Here is a 13,351-nt window from a genome sequence, read left to right on the forward strand (position 1 = left end):
GAACCTTCCCTTGTCCCTTTCAGGTTTGCGAGGAGGAAGCTCTGGCATGCACATAAGCAAATCTCTAGTTGCTGAAGTAATTGCAGTACATCTTTGTAAACATTCAGGTCTCACTGGTCATTCTGGTCTACAAATCCGAATAATGTGCTGAAATCTATGTTGCTAAATGAGCTTTGCAGCTAAGCAACAGAGATTTGACAGCTTAAAAAGCTTCGCTTTATTATTTTAAAAAATATGTCCTATTAACCAGAGTAAGAGGAATAGAACTCAGATTGCTCAGTATGTGTTCCAGACATTCAGCCAGTAAACACTTGTTGAGTCTCACAGACAGCCAAGACGAAGGGCCAACTGGTGGCTGCCCAGTGGTTGTCACACATCCCGCAGACTCTACTATCCCGAGGAAGAAAGCCCAGGTTTGACTGAGTTTTCAAGTGTTTTGCAGAGTCCCACTGGGCCTGGGTTGGCCCTACTCAGTTCCTCTGGTTTGTAATAGACATAGAAGTTTGTTGTTTCGCCCAGTTGCACTGTTGTTCAGTCGCTAAGTGATGTCAAACTCGTTGTGACCCCATGGACTGCAGCATGCCAGGCTTCCCTGTCCTTCACCATCTGCTGGAATTTCCTCAACTTGTGTCCATTGAGTCAGTGATGCCATCCAAGCATCTTGTCTGTCGTTCCCTTCCCCTCCTGCCTTCAGTCTTTACCAGCATCAGGGTCTTTTCTAAAGAGTTCACTGTTCGAATCAGGTAGCCAAAGTATTGGAGCTTCAGCATCAGTCCTTCCAGTGAATATTCAAGATTGATTTTTTATAGGATTGACTGGTTTGATCTCCTTGCTGTCCAAGGAGCTCTCAAGAGTCTGCTTGAGCACCACAGTTTGAAAGCATCAATGCATAAAAATACTTTCTTCACTAATATGCCTTTGAGGAATTGTTCTCAGGGAAGCTTGAGCAATTTCCTAGAATTGAGGACTCCTTGGTAAAATGCTCGGAAATACCCATCCTCAAAGATCAAGGTTGAAAAGCAGGTCTCCAGAACATCCTGTCCGCGCATCCATCACATAACATCATGACTAGAGGTGGCTTCTCTCTCCTTCCCTTCTAGAGCAGTGTAGAAGCTGAGGTCAGGATGTAGAGTCAGTCATGAATGATTCTGAGACTTGGTACAAAATTTTTAATTATGTTGCTCTGTTTCCACGTTTAGAGGGTAGGACACTGGACTGAGTCCCTTCGGACTCATCTGTTCCTCTCTCCCACACCCTTGGGTCTTCCTGGTGGTGAGTGGGGTCTCACTGCACAATATTTCAGCAGAGGGAAGCTGAAAAGTTAGAAGGAGCTGGTGGGATAGAAAAGAGACAAACAAGGGAAGAGAAGAGGGGGGAGGAGGAGCTGGCGTTTAATGATTGTGATGTGATGGGCACTTTCCTATGTTATATCTTTTACCTGTATCCATCCATTCATCTATCTGTGTGTTATATGTAATATAGATTATTATACAGTATATGTGATATATGTTATAATATCTCTTATAATGTGGGTCCTATTTTCGTCATTTTACAGAAGAACTTGAGACTGGGAGACAATACATAATTTCCCCAAAGTCACTCTACCAGGCCTTGTTGGAGCCAGAATTTGAATCTGTGTCTTTTATCTCTGAATCCCAGGCTGAGGAAGCCGCACCACGAAATGCCTCTGAAAGCAAAGTCAGCCCTCAGGGGACAGGACTTGCAAAGTCACCCACCTCTTCATCTTCACGCTCTTCCTCCAGTTAGACTAAAGGGCACGTTCCGGGTAGCTGTCTCCAGATGATGACTCAGTTGTCAGTGTGGACTGCTGCACTCAGAGGCTTTTTGTGTACAATATTTGCAGTATGTTTGGGCACTTGTGCTGTGTGTGTGTTAGTCACTCAGTTATGTCCGACTCTGCAACCCCATGGCCTGTAGCCTACCAGGCTCCTCTGTCCATGGGGATTCTCCAAGCAAGAATACCGGAGTGGGTTGCCATGCCCTCCTCCAGGGGATCCTCCCAACCCAGGGATCGACCCAGGTCTCCCTCATTGCAGGTGGATTCTTTACCAGCTGAGCCACCAGGGAAGCCCAGGAGGCACATTTCAGGTGCTCAGGTTTGCTTGTATGTGTTACTTGCTTTCCCAGCTACACTGGGTAAGAGAGCCAGGCCGGAACTTCTGCCCAGCCCTGAGCTCCAGGGTCTGGACAGCAGCTTTTCTATCCTCTGTACCCGCTACAGCAGTGCAGGGGAGCCAAGCACTGAACCAGGGCTACCGGATGTGACCTTATTGAGGTTTGTTTGATTCAGTAAAGACTCGAGTTCACTTTTCTTCATCCCTCTTTCCCACTGATGGGCCTGTCTTTCTAGAAGGCAGGCTGGGGTAGGACATTAGGTGTTGATCTCCTAACTGTAAGAACACAGCTGTCCAGAGCTGCTTCCCCGAGGAGGGCTGTGTCTATTAAAAAGAGAGGTTGGACTTGCCAGATGCTGTGGTGACACGTTGGGGCTGTCGCTGGTCCCTTTCCTCTGTTCTCCACCGTGGTTGACGCAGCCCCCGTGGTCCACACTGGAGACCAGGGAGGCATCCTGGCCTTCCCTTTCTCCATAGCTAATCACCTCATCTTCCTGTTTTTCCCTCCGGACTCCTTATGGAATCCATTCCCCCACGGCTACCACCGCCTGTGCCTCCGGTCCTTCCCTTGTCTGCTCACAGCAGCTGATTTACCTTCCTGCCTCACACCCATCCTCCGCACAGCTACAAAGTCAGTTGCTCACATGCTCCCCTGCTCTCTGTGCTAAGTCACTAAGTCCTGTCTGATTCTTTTTCAACCCCATGAACTGTAGCCTGTCAGGCTCCTCTGTCCTTGGAATTTTCCAGGCAAGAGTACTGGAGTGGGTTGCCGTCTCCTTCTCCAGGGGATCTTCCTGACCCAGGGATCAAATCCATGTCTCCCACTTGGCAGGTGGATTCTTTACCACTGAGCCACCTTTATCCGTTTATCCATCAGTGGACACAGATTGTTTTCACATCTTGGCTACAGTGAACACAGGAGCCCATATAACTCCTCATGGCACTGATGTCATCTCCTTTGGGAATATATCCAGAAGAAGGATTCCTGGATCACGTGGCAGTTCCATTTTTAATATTTGGAAAACATCCATATCATTTTCCATAGTGGCTGCACCATTTTGCATTCTCACCAACAGTGCGCAAGGGTTCCATTTTCTCCACATCCTAACACTAGTTAACTTTTATTATTTTTTTGTTGATAATAACCATCCTAACAGGTGTAAATGTAATAACTCATTGCCTGTCACTACTTCTGATACCAGCTCCTTCCTGTCTTCTCTGTATCTGTCTCTCAAACCAAAAGTCAATAAGGAAAAGCAGAACCTTAAATCAGGTCTAAGAAATATGCAAGAAGTTAGAAGGCTGCAGTGAATCATGACAGTAAAGTTACATAAAAGGGGAAAGAGGTAACAACTGATTGTTATCTGGAAGTCTTTTCAGCAGGCATCCATTTTTGTGGGGACACTGATATTGTCCAAGGGCAAAGGAGGAGGTGGAACATCCCTTAATTTAGCACAATTATTGCAGTCAAGTCTCGGGGCCACGCAGTGGAAGCTCTAACACTATCACACCATTTCATTTTCCAAGAATAACGGTGCCTTGCTGGACCAGCCATGGTTGGCCGTGGGTAATTTCACTTTCATTCATGTTAACAGCCCTCTTCATGGAAAACTTCCTGCATGAGACTTGTCCACAAAACGGTAGTGGCATTTTAGGTAACCCAATGCATTCTCTCTACAGACAGAGGCCAGGTTGCTCCCAGCACTTGGCCTTGCTCACTGGGTTCTTCTGGAACATCCGTCAGTGGCACCGAGCTTTGCTGTTTTCCCACCTTCCGGGAAGGTGGTGTGCAGGAGGGAGGAGTCGGGGTGAGTGAGGACCCTGACGGCGCCCTGGGCTGTGCTCCAGTGGGTGCTCCTCGTGCTTCCTTCATCCTTGTCTCTCTTTCAAAGCCCAGCCAGAGGGTTCAGCAGCCAGCGGTGAAACCCCCTCTTCAAGAGCATGTTTGTTCCTCCAAACATTGACCCAGGAACTGCCACAGGTAGACCCTGAGCTAGGCACTGGAAGTCCAAGAAGAAAGCAAAATATGAGACATGGTCCTGCCTTGAGGGGGGTGTGGAGGTCAGGGCAGTGTGCCGTATAGGAAGGGTCACGACAGAGCTCTGTGCGCTGCCATGGGACACAGAGCAGGGCACCCACACTGCCCGGCAGCAGAGGACGGGGTCTTCCTAGTAACACCCTAGCTGGGATGTGCCAGTTGGAACGGGCCAGGGGAGGGCAGCCCTTCACTTTGGCCCAGAAATAAAAAGTGCTCGGTGGACTGCAAACCAACCCTGCTAAGCATCTTAGCAGCTAGACCCAGTGTCTGGGAAATGGGGAAGTCAGGTCCAGTGGCTGGGCTCTATTTGCAGTTGAAGGGGCCAGTGGGCAAAGGAAAGGGCCTGCAGAGAGAATTCAAAGTCAAGACTGAAACCTAAGGTTCAGTTCTCAAGCCTCCTTCCCTTTAGTGAACAAGCAAGACAGTTAAGAACACAGACCCGGAATCAGACAGACAGGGCTCGTGTCCCGACTTCGCTGCAATTTAGCTTCTCTGCCTTTAACGTGAGAATTATACAAGGGACTGTATACAGGGTTCTGGTGTGAAGGGACCACAAGGAATAGCACCGTGACCTTGAGACTGATGGCAGCTGGGACGTAATTGCCCCCAGACCCTCAGTGATCAGGGAGGGAGGAAGCAGTTAGCCCGCCCAAGGGAGAGCCTGGTAGAGCCCCCTCCCTGGGAGCAGCACGGCCCTTGGCTCAGTGTTGTAACCAGCCTGAGTCTCAGGTGGAAGGGGCCAGGGCATTGCCCTGCCCTGCCCTCCTCCCTGCCCCCCCATCTCCCCTGGGGTCCCTGCTGGCTGACCCCCCAGCAGATGTCAGAGAATTCAGCCCTCAGCAACCCTCCATACAGGCCAGCCTCCCGGGGACGGAGCGGAGTGGAGGGTGGCTCTGCAGGTCCAGGCAGGCTGTCAGAGATGCACCCCTCCTGGGGGAGTGAGGTTTAAGTGAGAGAATAGAGCAAAGCGCGTGGTAGGACTTTTGACCCCGAATAAGTGTTCGGCTGAGGCTATACTAGAACCCAGCGTATGGCTGTGTACGTGTGCCAGAGGAGATGAGACGACCGACAGAGCAGCAGAGGGAAGGCGGGAGGGGTAAGCATGCTCCCTGAATGGCCCTCCGAGGCTGGAATGGACATGAGTGGGGAGCTGGTGGAGCCGGGTTGCTGGCACTGGGGGGACCATCTGTCGTGGGCAAGTTCAGATGTTACTCTGAACCATGGGCTTCTTGGCTGAGAACAATTGGGAATGGCTTTGTCGTCTTTGAGAACCTATCAATTTGTAGATTATTTAGCTGGTTTGATATGTAAAATGTGAACACAGAGATGAAAACAAAACCTGCAAATGGGCAGGCCCAGGACTGTGGAAGTCAGCGTCCTGCATATGGAGATAGAAACATCTCAGAGTTGTCATTTCTGCCAACTGAACCTGCCACACAAACCACTCATGAAATAGCCTTGCCTGGGAGCCCTGTGACGTTTCTAGGTCTAAGGAAGACTTTACAACCTCTCCTTGCCCTTCCGTTCTGTTTCAATCCCTGTTTTAAAACCTTCTTTCCTAATTTTAACTTAGTCCTCAAGCTCCGTCCGTTTCCTTTCTTTCCTTTCTCAGTGAAAGTGAAAGTCACTCAGTTGTGTCCGACTCTTTGCGACCCCATGGACTATTTTATTTTAGTCCATGGAATTCTCTAGGCCAGAATACTGGAGTGGGTAACCTTTCCCTTCTCCAGGGGATCTTGCAACCCAGGAATTGAACCCAGGTCTCCCACATTGCAGGCAGATTCTTTACCAGCTGAGCCACCAGAAAAGCCCAAGAATACTGGAGTAGGTAGCCTATCCCTTCTGCATGGGATCTTCCTGACCCAGGAATCGAACTGGGGTCTCCTGCATTTCAGGCGGATTCTTTTACCAACTGAGCTATCAGAGAAGCCCTCCATCCTCAGTACCGAAACGCAAACAGTATTTTGTGTTTCCCCTCCCCAAAAGAGCTAAAACCAGAAGAAATCAGATTACTTTAAGAAGATTGCCACATGAAGAATAAATCTTTCTTGAAATTTTCTTAAAGATTTTTTTTCCCTTGAAAGCCGAACTGTAAAATAAAACACACTCTGTTGTTAACAAACAGAAACCTCACGTATCTACAAGTTCGCTGTTTTCCAGGATGAACTAACATTTCGCTCTGTCTGCGTTTCCTAATATGCACATTTCGTTTACCCTAAATCCTCGTTATGGGAAGCATTTCTGCGTCTGTCTCTCAGCCCCAGGCTTTCCTGGGAAGTGAAATATGGGCTTCGTGGTTTCAGAAGCACTGGCTCTCACTCATTTCGCCAAAAGCAGCATATCTTTAAAAATGAAATTTTCCAGGCTCCTAGCCCCTAAACCAACCCTGTAGGGAGAGATGGTTTTGAATCTTATCGGCCCACAGAATGTCTCACAGCGTTTAAAAGTGTCGTCAGCCCTTCCCCTATACAGCAGAGGCAGCGAGGCTGTGCAGAGTGCAGGAGCGGCTGAAAAAATGTCCTGAAAGTTGTGTTTTGGACCTTTCTTAAATTTCTTACGTGCCGACAGCCTCAATCCCTCAAAGGCCTGGAGCCTGTTGATGCCTGTTCCCTTGTTCTCATTAAACTGGTCTCTGGGCTGTAGCTGCGCTTTGAACAACACTGGGCTGCGTGGGAAGATTCCGGGCTCGTCTGGGGGCAGGACTCTCTCACGGTGGCTGCTGCCACCCTGGGGGTTGTCTCAGGCCCGGAACCAAGTTCTGTGCCATCCAGCTCTTTGCCTGGCCTTCTGGAATCCAGCCTTGCCCTCTGCTCTGTCCATCACAGTCACAGCCTAAATCTCACCCCTTTCCGATGTCCAGTCCCAACCAGGGCCTGTCTGCCCCGTCCCTCCCTCCCGCCCCCAGGTCTCAAGCATGGACCAGATCTTTCCCTTGGTCTCCCAGCCAGTCAAGGGCTTCACAGGTAACTCTAGCAGTAAAGAACCCACCTGCCTAATGCAGGAGATGCCGGAGACAAGGGTTCAGTCCCTGGGTCAGGAAGATCTCCTGGAGGAGGCCAATGGCAACCGACTCCAGTATTATTGCCTGGAGAATCCCATGGACAGGGGAGCCTGGCGGGCTATATTCCATGGGGTTGCAAAGAGTCTAATGTGACCGCAAAGAGTCTAACATGACTGAAGCAACTTCGAATGCACGCAAACACAGCCAGCCAAACAAATTGGGGGAAAGCAGCATAGAGCCACAGCATCGTAAAGCCAACAAGAATGTTAGGAATTTTCCAGTCTGGCCTCTTTGTGTTTTGATGAGGACATCTTGGTCCAGAAAAATGTATCACTGGCCTATTAGTGGTGAAGGTCACGTCAGAGCTGGTAGCAGACCTGGGTGGGAGAACCCACAGTTTCATGGCACAAGTTGCGTTAGGGGTATTTAATAAAAATTCCCTATTGTGACTGTCAGTACCTCCAGAACTTGAAGTTTTCTCTACCAACATCCTAAATAATTTTTTTTTTCTTTTTTTACTGCCTGCCCCTCACAACTTGTGTGATCTCAGTTCCCCGATCAGGAATGGAACCCAGGCCTACTGTAGTGAAAGCTCCAAGTCTTAACCACTGGACCTAGATTATCTTTGAAAATTCAATTTTAAGGGTTCATTGAGGAAAAGGTCATGGTATTATAACTTACATCAGCTTCTGCTTATTACATGTTAATGGGAGAAACTGTAACCTTTCAGATACCCAGGTTGGATGTGGTAGGGTGAAACTGTGCATTTGGGGGCCACTTATGGCAACTTGGTTACTCAGGTTTGTAAAATTTCCCTATTTTGCTGTGATTAAATAAAGTGAACCTGGAAGGGTTCTAAAATGTATTTGTTGTCATTTTAGTCCCTAAGTCACGTCTGGCTCTTTTGCAGTCCTATGGACCGTAGCCCGCCAGGCTCTTCTGTCCATGAGATTTCCAGGCAAGAATACTGGAGTGGGTTGGCATACCCTCCTCTAAGGGACGTTTCCAACCCAGGAATCGAACCTGCATCTCCTTCATTGAAGGCAGATTCTTTCCTGCTGAGTCACCAGGGAAGCTCTCTATAGAGTACACCGAACATACCTTCGGTTTGTTTCCTTAACCTGTCTTCTACTGGGGATGATATCACGGGGAGTAAGATGAGAAACATTTAAGGTGAGCTCAGTGTACATGTTCACTCTCTGTCACCACCTGGGTTAACCCTTTTTGCTGCCTGAGAAATCAGTTTTACTTCTGTGCCACGTGAACCCACACAAGGTTTGGATTCTTGGCTGAGATCGTGTCTGCAGCACACGCAGTGCAAGTTTCTGCACTCGAGCGAAGACAGCTCTTCCTCCAGGCTGGACGTCGAGCCACCACGTGGAGCTTGCCGATTCAGATCCTCACGCCTTCTTGTCTTCCAGGCTCTGCGGCTACCCTCCTTTCTACGACGAAAATGACTCCAAGCTCTTTGAGCAGATCCTCAAGGCAGAATACGAGTTCGACTCCCCCTACTGGGATGACATCTCTGACTCCGGTAGGTCTCGTGGCTCGCGGACCCCTACACCCAGACCACCTGCATCTCCGACAGGCCCTGACGGCTCAGAATGGTGCTGAGCTAACACTTTGAATTGACTTGTGAGCGGGGAGAGGCTTGGGCCATGTGCCCCAGCCGGGCTGGGGCAGGGACTCACTCCTGCCCTGCTCAGCCATACGCTGCTCTGGGTGCTCTGCAGTGAGACGGTGTTTGCTGTTGTTTACTTGCTCAGTCATGTCCGACTCTTTGCGACCCCATGGACCGCAGCATGCCAGGCTTCCCTGTCCTTCACCACCTTCCGGAGTTTACTCAAACTCCTGAACTCTAGGAGACAATGTTAGCTCATGTTTATTGAGCGTTTACTGTGTGCAAAGAACCATAAGCTCCAGATGTGTGCTAGCTCACCCAGTCCTCAGGACAGGACAACCTGTCAGGTAGGGAGTCCTGTTAGCCCCATTTGACAGGTAAGGAAACTGAGACCCCAGAAGGTGAAATAACCTGACTGAAGCCACACAGGTAGTAAGTGACAGAGCTGGGGCTTGAACCCATACCTTCAAGCCAGAGCCTGCATCTCAGCTACTGTGCCACAGGAAACATTCCCAGGGAAGTTCACCATTTCCCGCTCAGGGAGAAAGATCAAACCCAAGGCCCACAAGAGCAGATCAGACGTCTCTAACTTCACCTTCCTTCCCAACAGATGAGGATGGTGACACTACGCCCCCGACTCTGGCAGGTGGTATAAGGGTCAAATGAAACAACGAACCACCTATCCAAATATCACACTGTATTACTTGCATTGTTTCCTCCTAACTGGAAATGCCCTGCTTTCTTCCTCAGTCTTCTAAAACCTGGGATGGGGCTGTGGTTCTTCAGGAAAGAGCCGCATGGGGACCAGTTTACTTCTGAGCTGGGAAGGGCACAGCTGTCCCCCAGAAGTCCAGTCCTGCGGGCAGTGAGCTGCTGGGCCCGCGAGGTGACAGATTTCCCCCTGGCACGTGTCATCCCCCAGTTTTGGGGCCCAGCCCCTCCCCCACCCCCGTGCGCTCAGCGTCCTGCCCTGGCCACACCCACTCCTGGGCCTCCAAGCAGTTCCTCCTCGCCACCAGGGCACACCTCCTCCTCACGATTTCCTGCTGGCTGTTTGTCATCATCCACGGGGGCTGCTGGGGGTGCTTCTGGCGGGCTGTGTGTCCGCAGCCGCAGGGCTGGCCCAAGCCCTGGGGAGCCTAGTGGGTGCTTGGGCGATTTTGTTGAATCAGTGATGTCTTAACATGGAGAAGGCGTCAACAAAACAGCTCCCTGAGGCAGCGGTGAGCTGAGTGAGAGGCGCCTGGTGACAGGGATTGTTCATCTCTTCCCTGGGCCACGGGTGCCACTAGCTGCCTGCCAGCGGGAAGGGACCCAGAGCCAGGAAGGTGGGTCCCAGGCCAGGCTCAGCGCCTCCTCGTTCACTGCCTCACCACTCAGAACCTCAGATCTCAGCTTCTCTTTTCCCCAAACACGGGTACTGCCTGCCTTTTGTCCCAGGTCCCTGGTGGCTGTGGAAGGCTGGTCTCCTATTTGTCATGGTGCCCTGGATACTCCCAAAGACCCACTGGCATCTTACTGTCGCATCTCAGGCACACACTGATTCCTCTGCTTGCGCCTTCTCTTTGAACAGCAAAAGACTTCATTCGGAACCTAATGGAGAAAGATCCGAATAAAAGATACACCTGCGAGCAGGCAGCTCGGCACCCATGGTAAGAACAGCACCCACTCGAGGGGCCAGTCGGCTGGGTCTCCACTGTGAAAACCATGGGTGAGGCTTGGCGTCCCGTCGGGCCAGCCACTTTCTTCCTTTCCCCACCCAGCCTTGGAGGACACGGTCTCTGAAGGCACTGATGACAGATGCACAAGAAATAGCTGTAGCTTTTTCACCTTATGTGAGATATTTTAGGCTCGTTTTTATTGAAGGTAATCCCCCAAGGAGGCTTTAAGAGCGGAGTTTTATTCCTTGAGCTTATTACTCAGCCAGTAAGTGGATTGAGGTTATATGTTCTTTTTCTTTTAAGATGCTTTTCAAGTTAGTGTTTCGTTGCCTCCAGTGGGCTGAATTGATAGTTTATGACATCCTGGACTACATTTCCTGTGGTTCCCTGAAAGTGAAGTTGCTCAGTCATGTCCGACTGTCTGCGACCCCATGGACTGTACCTACCAGGCTTCTCCGTCCATGGGGTTCTCCAGGCAAGAATACTGGAGTGGTTTACCATTTTCTTCTCCAGGGGATCTTCCTAACCCAGGGATCGAACCCAGGTCTCCCACATTGGAAGCAGACGCTTTAACCTCTGAGCCACCAGGGAAGCCTGAAGCCACCTTGTTTCTGTGCCACTTACTAGGGTTGAACCTGGTGACTTTGGGTTTATACTTCTCTGAGCCTTAATTTTCTCATCTTTCAAGTGAGGATGATGGTACCTAGTTTTGGGGGTCAGTGTAAGCAGTGTCTGAGATCACGTGCACACACAGAGGGTTTAGCACATCTGGCACATAGCAAATGCATCATTAAGCTCTTCTTATTAAAGCATCATGAGCCTCCTTCTTTAGACAAACACCAGGAATAGTAAAACAGCCAGTACAATATGCAGATTGTTGATGTTGGCAGAGGGGCAAGGCAGGGCTGAGAATCAAGCAGGACTTCACAGAGATGCCCGCTTTGTGCTATGAAAGGGCTGTCATCAGGCCACCTAGGGTGGGGCCGGGATTCCAGGCTGCATGAGCCTCCTGGGCTGGGCCTGGGGGCTTACACTGTACACCCATCCGTGAAGCTGCAGCATTTAGTGAGAGTGGACGGGGAGAACTGAGAGACGAGCCTGGAAAGGAGAGACCCAGCAGGTTCTGGGGTGAGCTCCAGCTGGGCCCAGTGGACCCCAGTCCTGGACTCGGCTGTGCTATGTGAGCCAGCTCTTTAACCTTTGGACCTCACCTGTGGCTCTGAGATGGGAAATAACAGTGGAATGTATCCTAGAGGGATTTTTAAGGGAGAAAATGAGATAATCCATGTGAAGAAGAGTACCTAATAATCTCCAATCTATTGGAATTCTTTTGCTTTGGGGCAGTGGGGACCCCAGACAGGTTTTAAACTGAGTGATCAAATTTGCATTTTCAAAACCTCAGCCTGGCAGCAGGATTGGGGACTAGGCATGGGAGGGGCCAGGAGGGGCAGAGCAGTCATGTGGAGAGGGCTGGCCCCAGGAGGGTGGAGGTGGTCTGCCCAGTGTCCTGGGAATGCAGGGAGCGGGTGAGGACAGGCCAGGGGTGGGGAAGCTACGGGTCCTGCTCTGACCTATGGAAACAGTGAGGTTATTCCAGATTGTCCAGTTCAAGGGGCTGGGAGGATGCTGTGCTGGGGGAACAGGTGGGCTGGAGTGAAAGAGAACGAGGGTGCTCTGTCATCTTGATGCACATCTGTTCTGGTGGGTGCTTTGCAGAATGAGTCTGGAGCTCAGGAAAGAGATCAAGTCTGAGATGACTTCAGGGTCATCAGCCTGGGTCACGTTGAGATGTATTGGCATGTGAGCTGCACAAATAAATGCCTCCTTACTTCAGAGGTGGGGATTTTTCCCCCATGTTTTATAATTCTTACTACGCATTTCAGAATTCCCAGAAAGTCAAGTGTCAGGAAATGGCAAAGACAGATGGTTTGACTCAAGCATTCTAGAAACACCCCGCTTGCCTGCATTTACAGTATACCTGTTTCTCATATGTAAAGCTGCCCAGGCAACTTGAAAACATGGATTCAACTGAGAGCTTGCAGGATGTGAGACGTGGCTTTACCAGCATCCCCGTTCTGGAAACCATGGTCCCAGTCCACGGATGACACCCGGAAAGCATCATCTCTTACTCTTGCACTTGCTCTTCCAACTGAGCCAAGACTAGGGCAGGGCTTCCCCTTAGCCCAAAACAGACCCCTCCAGGCAGGACAGGGCTCCTTTCCAAGCTGTCCTTGCAGAGGGCAGTCAGCCCATCTCAGCATATGTTCCCCAGCCCCACACAGGAGGCCTTGCCTTCCTCTAAGTGATGGACAGTCAGGAGCCAACCGAGTGCTGGCTGATGGCTAAAGAGCAGGATGGGAATCCAGTCCCAGTGACAGGGAAGCACCTTGATGAGGTTTGTTTACTTCATTTGGATTGTTCTGAGCCTCTGCCTCCAGTTTCAGTGACAAGCAAACCACAGTGATGATCCTGGGGGTCAGCAGGTGACTCCAGGTGACCCCAGGTGACACTCAGCCAGTCCCCAGGGCAACAGGAGTTTGCCCTCCTGGGGGGACGTTGTTGTGTTGGCCCAGCCAGCGGTATCTGAAGTGTTCATGGAGACCCCTCCCTTCCCCGGGGCTTCAAGCAGCTGAGCTGCGGTAACTGCAGGAACTGGGAAGGATCCCAGGGGTCTGGGAGACACACTAGGCAACACCAAGCCTGTCTTGAGCAAGTGGTCAGAAATACGCACAATCAGAGCTATGTAGGTACTAATAGAACAGACTGTTGTTATTTTTTAGTTGCTTGGTTGTGTCTGACTCCTTCGCAACCCCGTGGACTATAGCCTGCCAGGCTCCTCTGTCCATGGGATATCTCAGGCAAGAATAATGGAAAGTGAAAGTGAAGTCGCTCAGT

The 13,351-nt window shown here is 50.5% G+C and overlaps 1 protein-coding gene across 3 annotated transcripts in view; it reads left to right on the forward strand.

Moving 5' to 3' along the window:
• Positions 1-13,351, forward strand: part of CAMK1D (calcium/calmodulin dependent protein kinase ID) — a 393,058-nt gene that overhangs the window by 367,596 nt on the left and 12,111 nt on the right. For all 3 annotated transcript variants that reach the window (XM_069547252.1, XM_069547254.1, XM_069547253.1), the window contains exons 7-8: positions 8,596-8,708; positions 10,369-10,447. In XM_069547252.1, coding sequence (XP_069403353.1) covers positions 8,596-8,708; positions 10,369-10,447 — 192 coding nt within the window. The remainder of the gene's footprint in view (positions 1-8,595; positions 8,709-10,368; positions 10,448-13,351) is intronic.

The sequence above is a fragment of the Ovis canadensis genome, chromosome 13, assembly GCF_042477335.2.
Source record: "Ovis canadensis isolate MfBH-ARS-UI-01 breed Bighorn chromosome 13, ARS-UI_OviCan_v2, whole genome shotgun sequence".
Classification (NCBI taxonomy): domain Eukaryota; kingdom Metazoa; phylum Chordata; class Mammalia; order Artiodactyla; family Bovidae; genus Ovis; species Ovis canadensis.